At 41.3% G+C, this 14,630-nt stretch overlaps 1 protein-coding gene across 1 annotated transcript; it reads right to left on the bottom strand.

Annotated features, from left to right (window-relative positions):
* Positions 1-1,125: 1,125 nt before the first annotated feature.
* Positions 1,126-14,567, bottom strand: KIN (Kin17 DNA and RNA binding protein). Its single transcript, XM_065743790.1, has 13 exons — positions 14,415-14,567; positions 13,242-13,336; positions 12,284-12,327; positions 12,037-12,159; positions 10,922-11,103; positions 9,505-9,553; positions 9,180-9,237; positions 6,751-6,871; positions 6,223-6,273; positions 5,892-5,960; positions 4,795-4,894; positions 2,923-3,023; positions 1,126-1,731 (listed from the first exon to the last, which is right to left on the bottom strand). The coding sequence occupies exons 1-13, from the start codon at positions 14,526-14,528 to the stop codon at positions 1,669-1,671; spliced, it is 1,170 nt and encodes a 389-aa protein (XP_065599862.1). The 5' UTR covers positions 14,529-14,567; the 3' UTR covers positions 1,126-1,668.
* Between the last annotated feature and the right edge of the window lie 63 nt (positions 14,568-14,630).

Genomic DNA, 14,630 nt, shown 5'->3' with positions numbered 1-14,630 from the left:
ATATGCATGCATGCCTTCTGTCTTAAGTTCCTTTCTGCATAATTCTGCATTTTTTAGATACTGCATGACTGCTTGACTTGTATTTGTGCCTGGGATCCCTGGAAAGCCATTCAGAGATAATTCCAGACAGCAGCTGTTTCACTCAACCTCTGCAGTCTTTCAGTTCTCCTGCAGAGGTCCCCAGGAAACAACAAATCATGGTTCTCTGAGGCAAAGAAAGAGACAATCAGGAGTGACTTCGCCACTGGCAACCTCAACTTTTAGGCTGCACTATCCACAGCTGCATCATGCTCTGTGCAGCCCACTGAGGAAGGCACTGAGTACCTTTTCTATGAAAAAATTAATGAAGTATTTCAAAAGGATTTTTGCTCCACCATACAAAACTGCTGTGTTAGCAGGGAAATGGAACCCTATCCTTCCCAAATGAGCTTTAGTTACCTCTTCTCACCTTCCCCAGCTTCCTAGGTCTCAGCCTTCCCAAGCTGCTTCCAGTAGTGCCATAGCAGCCAACACAGCAGCTCTCCACAGCTAAGATCAGCTCTGGAAGGCACAGGGGTATCAGTTTTCTGGCCATCAGACTCCAGACACACACAGTAATAATCAAAGGGAGACTGAACCACAGGTGATGGTCTGTATTTGCCTTGGACTTGCACTTTTCCTCTACAAAAGTAAGGCACTTACATCAGCTGGACATTTTTACTGTGCTCTTCAGTGGTTATGAAACAACAGAGCGCTGCCCCATGAGTTTAAAAGGCTGATTAGGAATGCTCTGACCTAAGAAAAGTTTATGCTTATTCCTGAACTGTTTAAAGAATAAAATACTGTGTAAAATGTGACATTTTTAAAAACATTACAAAGTCATGTCTGTCGTTTGGCGTGCACAGCAGTGCAGGGAAAACAATGGCACTATGGGAAAAGGAAAAATGCTCTGGGAAACCAAAACAGCAATTGCCAGTTCATATCTGCACTGACTCAGGCTGGAATGCTAGAAGCCCCACAAGTAACACCCACCTCAGAGTACGTAAGCAGATAAATTGTGTATGAGTACTTTTAGGAGCCCTGAGAGCAAGGTGATGGAAGTACAGTTATGTGGTAACTACCACAGCTGATGAGGTAACTAAAAATAAATTGGTGACAATATTGAATAAAGCAGATCCTGCTTACAAAATCCTGCAGAGGAACCCTGTCACCTTCCTGCTGTTCTGTTAATCCTTTCTCTTGTGCCTTCAGCCAGAACTCAGTTTTGGCTGCAGATGGAGAAGTCTGATGTTTAAACTCCACTGGCCCCAGCACACACTGCCTCAAGCAGTTCTTGTGGGCAATTCTCTGTCCTACAAAACTTCACACATACTTCAGTAAAGAAAATACTCCAACTTGCAGCTCTCCGTTATATTTTGCAAAAGGAAACTGAAATATTACAAAATAACTCTGATAAAGAATCAGATGGAGTATTTCCACTGATAAGATTTCCACAAACATTTTACGTAACAAATCTATAGTGATCTTCAAATAAATTCAATTTGCTTATGGTTAATTCCTATATACATTATAGATATATATACACACAACATAAAAACCCTGACATGGTAGAGTCTCTTGTGTCTGCCTGCAAGAAGCCAGAAAGATGGTTTGAGGATCCAAAATCTTCTCTGATCCGTAATTAGCACCTCAGGCAAGTTTGGAAATGTCTTCATACTGGATACCTTCAACTCGGCGTCCTTTCAAAGGCCCCTGGAAAACAACAGATTGTAAAAAGTTAAGATCAAAATATAAACTTGTTTGTTGAATTTCCCAATAGAGGACTTAAAGCAACGTAGCTAAAGGGGCCGTATCAAATCCTGCCACACTGAGCATTCTTTACAGAGCACAAATGAAGTGAACAGCATTAGAGACCCCAGGCATTAGCAATTTCACACAGCGCTGTGCACAGTAAAAACACAACAGCTACTTTTCTGTTCAGGAGTTCTGTCCAAAAGCCACGTGTAAGCACACAGTGCCTATTGCACAGGGGATACGAAGCAGAATTCATTCAAAAAACTACAGATTTTTCAGACTTTGGGGTGTTTTCTCCTGTTTTTAATTTACAGATTTAGAGTTCATGAAGAAGAAGGTGATCTTTCTATCTACGCACATCAGAACTAGAGAAAAAGAGCCTCACTTTCAGGACCAATGAACCATGATTGCTGCCTCCAGCCAGAGCTCCTTCTGTGGTCAGGACACCTGCACAACCTCTCCTCAAGTAAATCCTCTGAGTTTCTGCAGCCCTTCTTTGAACGGGATCCTAACAGAGCCTCCCTGCAGCAAGCTGCACTTGAGAAATACATCTTTGAGGCAGTACTCTCCCTACTAATATCCGTGACTTTAAAGACAGCTCTGCAGAGGACAGCAAAAAAAGCCACACACACAGAGGTGATCATGTGGGCCAATTTTAGCCCAGAGAAAGGTGACAAACAAAATGAACCAAAAACTAACAAAAGTACACCCAAACCACCGATGTAATTGTTAGATACCAACAAGACAACAGATAAGAATACAGAACCCTATATTCAGCCTGGTAAAGGGAGGAGGAAAATCACCTCCGTGCATTTTTCACATTTTTTACCTTCCCACAAAATAATGCAACTACAACTATATTCAAAATAAACATACAGAATATTTTGCTAGTCTCTTTCAAGTTAAAAACCTGCCAAATTCAGCACCTTGGCGTATTTTTAAAGGCTAACAGCACAGCACTGGTCTGCAATGGAGAACAAGCAACTGTTTTCCTACTGGTTGGGAATAAGGGGCTGAGAACAGCATTTTGTACTATAAATCCCACCTGTAAAACAGGACTAATGATAGCATTTTTCTTTGTGAAAGCTCTCCAACATACAGATGAAAAGCACTCAATGCAAACTAAATCTTCCAGTATTTTATACTTACAGAGTCAATGATGATTGTTGCTGAAAACTTCTTTTCATTGATAGATTCCAAGATGCCTTCATTTCCCCTGTAACCACCATTTAACACCAGGACTTTCTTACCTGAAATGAGAAATAAGAAAAATTTCCTTTGATGGAGTTGTGTTCAGTTTCACTGAGAGCTGAGGGAAAAGTTTCTCCTCAAGGCCCAGCAACTGATTCCCAGCTCTGCCTCACAGCCTGCCCATTCACAGAGTGCACTAGTTTGCCACTATAGGCTATGCTGGTGCTATAGCAGAATCCACTCAAACTACATCAGGGAAAGAATCATAGAATGCTTTGGGTTGGAAGAGACCTTTAATCATCTAGTTCCAAACCCCTGCTATAGGCAGAGACACCTCCCACAAGACCAAATTGCTCAAAGCCCCACGCAGCCTGGTCTTGAAGGCTTCCTGGGAGGGGGCATCCACAACCTCACAGGGCAACCTGTTCCAGTGTCTCACCACAGTAAAGAATTTCTTCCTGATATCTCATCTAAATTTACACTCTTCAGTCATTTCCCCTCATTCTGTCACTGCCTGCCCTTACAAAAAGTTCCTCCCCATCTTTCCTGAAGACCCCCTTCAGATTCTGGAAGGCCACTAGAAGGTCCACCAGGAGCCTTCTCTTCTCCAGGCTGAAGAGCCCCAGCTCTCATCCTGACTCAATAGGAGAGGTGTTCCAACACTCCTGATCATCTCTGTGGCCCTCCTCTGAACCTGCTCCAACAGCTGTGTCCTTCTCGTGCTGGGGGCCCCAGAACTGGATGCAGTACTCCAGTGGGGTCTCAGGAGAGCTGAGGGGCAGAATCACCTCCCTTGACCTGCTGGTCACACTTCTCTTGATGGGCTCACCTCCCAAGCCTGTCCAGGTCCCTCTGAATAGCATCCCTTCCCTCCCACTCAGCTTGGTGTCGTGGGAGACCAAACTGTGTCAGAGATGTCAGTTACTTCCCTCACATCCCATTCCATATGCTAATTGCTCAGTGTGCCTTCTTTCTTCCTTCTGTCTCACATATGCAGTTCGACAGGGCAACAATTCTAGTATAAGTTATCACAGCATTGTAGGGGTTGAAAGGGACTCCTAGAGATCATCGAGTCCAACCCCTCTTCCAAAGCAGCTCCCTAGCCCAGGTTGCACAGGTAGGTGTCCAGGTGGGTCTTGAATGCCTCCAGAGGAGACTCCACCACCTCTCTGGGCAGTCTGTTCCACTGCTCCATCACCTGCACTGTGAAGGCAACCACCACCAACTGTCTATTTACCAGCTCAAGATGTAGAATGCAGCACGTCTGATGAGAAAGATCCTACATTGTGTTTCTCTCTATGCTGACAGTGCTGTGTTTATCACTACCCTGAACGTTCCCTGAAATAGTGATCAGATGCTACGCAAAAAAACTCAGTATGCCACAGGCAAAGAAATTCAAGTGAACCAAACAAGAGTTGAGGTGTGTTTTGCCAAGTACCTACAGCTATTTGAGGCATGATTTGGAAGGCAGATGCAGGACAGATGTGACTAAGAACTACAGAGTGCTCCCTGAGAAGCTTCCTGGCAGCTGAAGAGAGATGCCTTCACGTAGTCAAATAAATTGGTCCATGAAGCACTTCTGTCTTCTTAGAAGATAATCTTACAAGAAGAGATTGTGAAGACTCAAAGAAGAAACAATGCATTATTTCCCCAGGCAGTAGCCAGAATACACACGATAAGTGATCAGAGTAAGTTAAGAAATGCAGTCCCAAGAACCACACAGCTACTGTTAAGGTTGTGTCAAGTGGATGATTTATAGTTTAAAAGAACTGAAATTTGAGTCTTGTTGTGACAACTAAGCTGAAAAATAAACACCACCCACAGCCATACCTGGTGCTGGTATTACAGTTTCCAGATGTGTCTGATCAAGCTTCAGTTTGTCTCCAGAATCAATCATTTTCACAACTGCTGTATATTTGTCAATCACTTCCTGTTGTGAAAGGTAAGAGGCCAATCAGTGACTATAGCATACAAAATAACTCTCTATTTTCAAAATTAACAAGCTCTGGAACTTCAGTCAGCAGTTGTATGTTTTCAAAAGCAATGAGGACTTCTGAGCTGCCCTAAATGCATTCAGCTTCCACAAAGTGCTGTCTGACCCTACTCTGAAGCTAAGGCTGGATTCAAGGGGCTCCTCTTAAAAATCAGTGACTGATCCCCTTTGTAAACTTAAGACCACTGATGTTACTAGCATTGTCTGAGGTCTTGTCGACCCTCAGATCAGTTATCTTAGGCATCCTCTCAAATTTGGAGAGTACATTAGAGGCTTCTTTCCCCCACGGGAGGATGAACTGGCTTGAAGTCGTGCAGTGAGAAATGGAATAAGGCCTCTCAATGAGAAATGTCACTGACCTTCACACCTAGCACGTTCAAGCTCCTCAATATACAGCCCAGTGGAAGACAGTCACTGGGACACATAACCTTCTCAGATGCTTGCCAAAAAAGCTGTGGTTGTGAGTTCTATATGCTGCTGTCAATCACTCAAAACACACCTAGGTGTTGTCTTTGGCACTCTTGCCAAGAGACTGCTGAACCTTGGACTACAACATCAATACACTGACAGTGGCTAAAAAGAAACCACTTCTAACAACAGAACAAGGCTACAGACTGAAGATTTTGTACACAGATGGGATCTTGCTTCAAGGGCAGTGTGCAGTGTAAATATTTGTGCAACACTGACTAGTCTGAGATGAAAAAACTGCACTGCTTTTGGTCACATCACACTGAAAATGTTGTTGTTCTCTGTTATGGATATGTTAATAGGATAAGCTGTACAGGACAAAAACAGACAGAAAAAAAGCCCAAGTCAAGTTGACATTGCAGCTCTTAACAGTGTAAAATTAAGGTTGAGCACAGTTCTGACTCTGGAAGTCACCTGATACCAGAAAACCTAACCAAAGCCATGTGCTTCCATCTGCACACCTTACCTTAACAACTGCCTTTTTCTTGTGATACTTCTCTCCAAGCTTCTTGGTGATAATTTTTACAATGATATCCTAGAGGATTTAAAAAGGGGAAAAAAACAACAGATTAACATTCCAAAATAGGCAAGCAACACCACCATCTAAATTAACAACACGACAAAGTCACTCTAACCCCAACCACCACATTAATTCATTTTTCACATCTGGCAGCTTGGAAAATGAGTGAAATTAGCTTGGAATTTGCTTCTTCACCTTTACATAATTCAGTCACTAGCAACTTCAGAGATGCAGAACTGTCTGGACCTGTTAGTATTATAACTTTTAAGATACTTACTGGCTGCAACCAGTAGTCTGTTCGAGATGTTCTTTTCTTCTCTTCTTCAAGCTAGAAAACAACAACAAATAAGGACCATTTATTTCCTCCCTTCACTGCAGCCCTACCATGCCTTCAAAAATCTGAACAAACTCTCCAGACCCACACCAAGCTGGAGAAAAAAAAAACAGTGAGGATAGATTCCTATGCAGAAAACACACACTGACCTATCTGATGAGATTCAGGAATCCATGATAGTATGATGGGAGATTTGCATCTATTTCTGACAAGTGATTCTAGGTATTTTCTTCTCTTGCAAACTCTGTATTTCTTTACTTCTAATATCTGGATTGTTAAGGCAACAGGCACAGATGAGCAGCAGAAACCAGTTTTAATGGGACGTGATATAGTTTTGCCTGGTAAGGCTTGAAAGTCTGAGTTTCACAAGAACTGAAGGTCTGAGATCACTTCAAAGGGAGGCCCTGGAAAAGCAGACTCACTGCCACAGGCATGGGGTTATAAAGACAGAGATCACTGCACAACTGTTACCTCCATAATCTCATCCAGTGCAGATTTCTTCTTTTTCTCCTTGGACTGACCAGAGCTGCGAGCTGATTCTTTTCTTTTAACTGCTCCTTCTGCCACCTTCAGTGCACTTGGTCCAAGGATGCTGTTGGAAGAGTAAGATGGCGTTTTCACAGCAGACCTCAAATTGCCTCCTCTACAAAGATGCATCTGAAGAACTGGTTGCACAGAAAGGCTTGCTGATCTACTTGATTTCAGTCTTGCAAGTCACCTTCAAGACCTCACATGCCTCCTTTTCTAGGACTGTGCTTTGCAGCTAGAACTGATCTCCTTGAAGTGTGAACTCCATGTCCACTGGAGTTTGCTGTGAGCAGTCCAGCAGAACGAAAACAATCTGACGGTCAGTTCAGCAGTGCAAAAGAAGGGGAACCTGTAGACAAAGGCCTCACACCCAGAAGATAAATACTACCTTCACCATCACATGCAAAACAGGCAAATAGCCCATGAGTACAAAAGGAAAGAGCAATTAGTACAGAAGTTACATCTTATGGATTGGGGAACAGCTAGGTAAAGTGAGAACTGTCTAAAGGCAGTCTGAGTTTGGCAATTTTTATAAAAGCCATGTGGGTGCAGTAAAAAATGTAGGTGTTTTCTCATCCAGGAAGTTGTAGGCTGCTGTGAGGTGGACAGCGAGATGATCTCACTAAGGCACTAGAACAAATCTTGTGTTTTGACACTGGACATAGTAGCAAAGGGAGATGTATAATGGGAGTGAGTTAAAAAAAGGCAATAGAAACAAACCTGAGAGAAAAATTACTGTATTTCAGAGGAAGGTAGGATAATCTCTGTACAGAGTTACAGAAGAAACAGCATATTAAAACACAAATCCAATAGTAAAAGTATATAAAATAAAATCTCATGAAGGATATAATTAAAGCCTACATTAAAGAAGGAAAACATAGATAGCTGTGAGGTTACAAAGGGATTCCTAGTACTAAAACAGATCTTATTTAACGTATTCATTAAGGACCCTTGGAAAAAGAGTAAGAGACCACCAGCACAGTTCAGATGTGTCATCAGTGCAGAGGACACAAGAGAACTGGGGATAAGAAAGGACTGGTTTACCTTGAAATCCAACCACTAAGGAGTCAAACTCAACCCTAGCAGATACATCCTATGGTCTCTTGGTCCTATTTCTATACCCTGAACAAGAAATGCAAGTGATAATCCTGGCCAGGATTTTGCAACACCTGCAGTGAGCAGAGAGGATAGGAAACAAGGAAATCCTGCAGCACACTACAGTGTCTGATATCAGGTTGAACTCAAATGAGGCTCAGTAACAGCCATGGTGTCTCACAGTGGCAGAACACACTGAAACAGGGAAGCAGCTTCCAATATACAACACTGAAGTGACTCCTGTACCACCAATGAAGGAAAAACCACAGGCTGGTCACTTCAGCGTGAGGCAGATATCCAAATTTTGCTTCTACAGTACCAAACTTTATATACAAGTACCTATTATATGCTATGAAAAGGTTGGACTTCTTGATAGACGATTTTGCATTCAGCCAAATTTTTGCAAGCACTTTAAAAAGAGATATAAGTATTCCTCATTGAAACTATTCAAGTGAGTGTCTGTGCTAAGTTCAAGCTCATCTTAAGTGCAACTTCATGCTCAGGAGTAATTTACAAGTATTCCTCAAAGTCTGAAATCTGTCTCTCTTATTGCAAAGAACTACTTTATTGTCTCATTTTCTGCCTGGCATATATCCCATCAGATATCTTATCGAAAAGCTAAGCTTGTGATGAGAAGCAAGCTTTTGCTTTACTTGCAATGCATTTAATTACAATATTGCCTTACAAGAAAAGATGTACTGCTCATCAAACAGTTTCACTGACTTCTATGAGCATTGTTTGCATTACTGATCCCTTTTTCCTGTGTTGCTTGTAGTTATATGACAATTAAATTCATGAGCTTTGGAAAGATTTATATTTAGGTAGATTCACCCTCTTTAAAGATGATCAGAGAAAGTATTACCTCCAATTAGACAATGCAGTCAAACCTTTTAGGAACTGAAGTTAACAAGTCATGAATATCCATTGATAGCAGGTAGCTGGGACTTGATGGGATATGCTTTAAATGCTTCAGTTAAATCCCCTAGCCAACTTTTTACTTACCTACCTCTTCCCAGGGGAAACTATCACTGCCTATTAATTTCTGGGCATCTGTCATGAATGAACCATAGTGAATTCAGGAAGACTCCTGACAGCATACATTCATCCATTTCTAATACAAAAGGAACCATGAGGTCACCTCGGATCCATTCCTGAATAACATGATAGGATGAGACTTCAAATATTCCAGGACAAGATGCATCTTCCTGCCCATACAAATACCACTGGTATGTAATGGTTTTGCAAAAATAAGGGTTGCCCCTAAATTATTTTCTCACCTCGTTTTCGAAGACACTGCTACTGAAGTGCTTGCTCCTTTATTTAAATTAAATGCAACTAAAAAAAAAGAAAAAGTTCCAATTTAACAATCCGCTAATGGAAAAGATCATACGTTTAAAAATACTCATTACTTATGTTATAGTTCAGCTTTTAAAATAAACTATTTAAAAATGGTATGAAATTCTCTACATTTTCCTATTGTCATTGCTTTTTGAAACATCCAAAAGCACTCTATAAACACTGAGCAAGTCTCAGCACTCGCCTCATTTTCATTGTAAGATCAGCTTCAGTTCAAGAAAACTGCCTATATCAAAATCTGGTTACCTTTTTCTTCTTCATTTTCTCTGTTCAGTTCAGTATAGACTGGCTCATCCTGCCAAAAGAAAACCGAATAGATTTCAAGAGCAAAACAGAAAGCTCAGCCAGGATAACATTTTCCAGTGACTGCTGATGGCCTCAATTTTATCGACTACTGCAAGATTACCTAATAACTGTAATATTCAGTCTGGCCTGATTTATAAGATTGTAAATTGAAAACATTATCTCATTATAGGCTCCTGTGCAAAATTATCTAATTATCACCTTCTACAGAGATGTTGTCTGTACTTGTTTAATTTCAGCATCAAAGGAAAACGGCCTTACTGCAAGTTTTCTCATTTTGAACAAGCATGATTAGACTGGTTTTTGGACAGACTGATAATCTAAAAAAGGAAAAGTCGTGGAATCTTTCCAAATTTTTAGCACCAAAGGCTCAGACCATTTAAATTTCAATTAGTTTTAAATTAAGAAAAAGATAATAGTTTACAACGGCATTTAAATATATCTATCAATACCCAGAATCAAATGGGAGGTCCCAATCCTGGGCAACATCATCTATGGAAGTCAAAGGACAATGCCAAAGAAGTTCTCAAATCCTATGTTAGGACAATCAAAATAAAAACTTCTCACTGTGGGGATTTGATTATTTCAGCTTTCCTGCTAATCTCAGCCTCTCTACCACACTTGTTATTTGCAGCCCTTAAAGTTTGTGAAATATGATAAATGGAGACATCACACTGGTTACTGTTAAGTCTCCTAACTTAAATGCGGCATTTTTAAATTGCTAAAAAACTAATAGTCATTCAATTGCTAAGGAGGCTAATACTCATTCAGTAGTAAAGCAAGCCAGGTACAAAGCAGCTGCAAATTCTCCTCCAGAGTAGGTTATCATCTTTCATAGATGTTGAAATTCAAAATTCAAAACAAAAGTGAAGTAATGTGTAGATTTAAGCACGGGAGAACTGTCTAAATCAAAATCTGAAATGGCTTGGACCAGACAGTAGAGTCATAGGGAACAGTTTCAATAAATTTCAAAGCAAGATCAGATTTAAAAGGAGCTGAAACCTCCGCTTTCCTTTTCTGAAACCGATTCCAAAGGGGATCCTGATGTTTATCTGCCATAAAAAGCATCAGGTTGGCTATTTGATTCAAGAAGCAATTTCAACTGAAACAAGGAAGGCAAAGTGGGCATGAGAATTATCTGTGAGAAGAATATTTCTCAGTTCAGAAACAACCAACCACGCAGCCACATATACCCACTGTTCCCCAGTTTGAACCAGCCAGCAGCGTGCAACCTGCTGCACGAAGATTACTCATCACCTTCAAGCTGACTGCAGTGGAAACAGTAGCAGGAAGATCACAGCTGCATTAACTTAACTGAGGGAATTTCTGAGCTGAAGATTGATATCCAATTTTTCCTCACCAGTTCTTTCCCCTCCAGACCTCTTCTGACTTGCTGTTCAATGAATTTGGCTGTTTTTTCTTCATCGTCGAGGTCTTGTTTCTTTTTCCTCTCTTGCTCTTGTTGCCTGCGAATAGTCTCTGGGTCTCTATCAATATACTGAATATACCAGCCTTTTGGAGTCTCATCAACCTTACAAAGACCTAAAAACCCAACACAAGACAAAGATCAATACTAATGAAAACAAGAAAATAAAGAAAACACCAAGGCCATTTTCCTAGGCCACATTCACTAGAAGAATGTAAATACTTCACCAGAGACAATGCACCTCTTACCAATCTTGTAAAATTGACTTTAAATTACCTTTAGTAACTGTGTATGCAGTTCAGCTAGCTGGATCTCTTTGGAAATAGGCCAAAATACGTGGCAAAAGTGGATGGAATGTTTTGTATCATTTTCCTCAAGAAGAAAAAAATTCTTTCCCATTGTTTTAACAAGGAAGAAAACAGCACTGTAACATATATAAACACTACACAGTAATAGCACCAAACTATTGGAAACTTTACTGTGCTACACTATTGTTACTGGCACTCATTAGATTGGCTTTTCAAACACTCTGTGACTCATGAATGTATCCTGTAGCACACAGGCAACTGAAACCAATTTAAGCCTTACACAGCACTGTGGTATGACATAACCTCTGCTCCTCCCACGGAGCACAGAACTGCAGATCTCAGATCTGAACCCTTTCATTAGGACAAGAATGAAAACAATATACCACTTCTTGTCACCACAAACACTGAGGGATTCCACAGCTGTAAGAAATACCCTATCATAGTTTATACTTCTTAAACGACAACTGTCAGAAGTTGACTTAGAATTCAGCAATAGCTACAGTAACTACAGCTAAAACAAGGAAAGGTTTGTAAGTGATGCACTTATCCCAGATCTCTGTCACTTTTCATAAGGAAACTCCATTCCTTAGTACAGAAATCTGTGTGGATATGTGTTAGTATATGCAGGAGGGGAGGGTAAGGAAAGAAAGAAAACGGGAGAATTAACAGAAATGCTTACTGATCAGCAGTGCAATTACCCAATGATTTTAAGATGTCATAAACCAGAACAGAAACATTTACCTTCTCTCCCCAACCATTTTGTAAAATCAGTCAGTGTTTCCCACTGTGTTGCATTCATGTGGATGTGTTCTCGGTGACTGATATATTCATTGTACACGATATTATTGTGGACCCTCTTGGTTCCTGAAACAGAATTATTATTAAATTTAAGCATGGGACCGAGGAGAAACCAATCGAAGCTTTTTGCACAAAACCAGAAGACACTGAAAACAAAAAAGAAAACAAAGAAGAACAGTAAAATATTTACCAAATCGTCTCCTGAGCAGTTCTAGGAAATCATTTCGGAATTCCCTTAGGGGATATAAAGAAAAGTATTTTAGTGAATCTTTAACAATTACAAAGAAATGTTCTGCTCTCATTAACAAAGAAGTATCTGAAGTGTAAGTAGGAGTATTCTTTGGATGGTGAAACTCAGACACCTGTTTCCTGTCTACAGTAAGGCAGCGTGAAGTGCAGTCTGTGTGCACAAAGAAACACAGTGTGGTACATGCACATACAAGTTTAATCTTCAGAAGGATAATACCCTTTCAAAGGGATAAAATGGAAAGAACAAACTCCAAACACTTCCCACTAATTGCTGGTATTTCATTACCAGGGTTGACTAACACTGACACAAAACACGAGGCAGAACAAAAGGAAGCAGTGGTACACTGGGTAGATGGATCACTCATCTCCCTGCTAATTCAATGGCTTAAAGATAAAGCCTCCCTTCAGCCTCATGCTGAAGACAGTTCCAGTCAGCCCTGGTGTCAGGTAGGTCAGATGGACAAAGGAATCAGGGCAGCAGTGGGATGCTACTCACACTGCTGATTTCTTATCTCCATGCAATGGTTCTTTTAGCTCTTTGTAACTCCGCAGCTCTGACAGTCACTTAGCTGGGACACACGAGTGACATTACAGCAAAGAGCAAATTAAAACAGGATTCGGACACGGGATAAAATTAGCAACTTTGAGATAAAAAAATCTGGGATAAAAACTGTCCCATTTGGGATTTAAAAAAAAAAAGTTAAACAAAATAAAATTGTCAAATGTTCATGGCTCCCTTAAATCTCCTATGTGTTTTCAAAAGCAAACTTTTCAAATAGCCACTATACAGCAGACACTAAAATACATCAGAATAAAGTGTCTTCAATGGGACATGACTGATCTTCAGAGGCGTGGCCATGCAGATTTGACATGTGGATAACAATATATAGCAAACTTACTCAGAAAAGTAGTTCAAGAATTGCTGAGGATTTTCAGAAGCCAGCAGTAATTGCCTCTGGTGAGATTCAGACATGCAATGACATTTGAAGCCGTTCTAGAAAATAAGAATCAAAATCAATATTTTATTGGTAGTTGTCTCAGTTTGCAACACACAGCTTAGAGTAACTTAAAATGATGATTTATAAGTGAAACCTCTTGGAGGCTTCATATAAAACACTCCACCACAGTCCAGCAGCACAAGTTGGCTGCTCCTCCTGACTAGGATGTTACAGAAGTCCTTCTGGTCCCTTGTGGAATGGGATAGATGCGGCACCACCAGGTCCATCCAGGTACATGTGTGAAAGAAGTGGAAATACTTGCTGATTCCCCACCTGGCCGACAGTGACACCATACGTAACAAGGACAGTATCCTAGTAATGCTCAAGCTATGGATTACAAAAGCTTGGCCACCTCTGATACAGGGACAAAGTCATCAGAGCTTCCCAAAACGTACTTAGATGTTGGAGGTTTGGCCACGTCGTTTTTTTACACCTAATATAATACTCTCTCACTACAACATTATTAAATTTACAGCAAACCTCTTTCCAAGGGATCATCACAGTGTTACAAAAAGATGTGGCTGTAAAGCTTTGCTGCTCCAACCTCTGATAAAAGCTTTAGTCTTTTGGGGAGAAAGGTAACGGGCACCAGATGATGATTAAGAATACAACTAACGTCCTGCAGAGGTCACGTCTCTCTTCCAAAAGCACATTAAAAGCTTTATTCGTGCAGAATGAAAAACCAGCAGCACATTTATCCCGCATGGAGGTACTGCTGGAGCACAGCTCTGGGGAAAACAAGAAAGAATAGGACACACACATCCCACGGGCATCTAGGCTCAAGAGAATACCAAAAATGAAAACAGGGAAGCATCAGAGAAGAACAAGAGAAGCAGGGAAGAAACTGAGACAGAATCAGAAGGATGGCAAAGTGCCCTCGCTGTGCTCCAGACAGGCAAGCCTACTACTCCAAACTCACGATGGAATAACTCTTAACCCCACTGGACTTTCAAGGCTCATCAGTCATCCTAACGGGGCCGAACATCCCCAGAGAAAGCTCACGACCGTCATGTTTCCTTCAAAGCGTTTCAGCACTTCCACCCCACCCCCACCCCTCCCCCAAAAAGGCCTCACCTCATCTCGGCACTGCTTCTGGCACATCTGGCAGTACCAGCGCAGCTTCTGCAGCCCTTTGGACTTGATGCGGTTGGCGATAGCCTTCGGGCTGAGGAAATCCGACTTCCCCATGTTGTCCCTTGGCGTCGCCCCTCCCCCCTCTTTCCTCACACTTCCTCCCCTCACAGCTGCTCGGCCCGGATGCAGTCGCCGCGGCGTTGCGCGCGTGCGCGG

This window comes from Cyrtonyx montezumae, unplaced genomic scaffold (assembly GCF_038088225.1).
Source record: "Cyrtonyx montezumae isolate F1298 unplaced genomic scaffold, pur_monq_1.0 scaffold_3, whole genome shotgun sequence".
NCBI classification, from domain to species: Eukaryota; Metazoa; Chordata; class Aves; order Galliformes; family Odontophoridae; genus Cyrtonyx; species Cyrtonyx montezumae.
Note: the sequence above shows the minus strand (reverse complement) of the source record. Positions and strands in the feature narration are given on the sequence as shown.

What these genes read in the sequence shown, in the direction of transcription:
- KIN (XM_065743790.1), bottom strand. Translation starts at nt 14,528, where the DNA reads ATGGGGAAGTCGGATTTCCTCAGCCCGAAGGCTATCGCCAACCGCATC. An exon ending in GCAGTGTCTTCGAAAACGAG is followed by an intron (nt 6,872 to 9,179) that starts GTGAGAAAATAA and finishes CTCTTCCAACAG; the next exon opens with CATCCTTGGACCAAGTGCAC. An exon ending in CACTGGATGAGATTATGGAG is followed by an intron (nt 6,274 to 6,750) that starts GTAACAGTTGTG and finishes GTTGTTTTCTAG; the next exon opens with CTTGAAGAAGAGAAGAAAAG.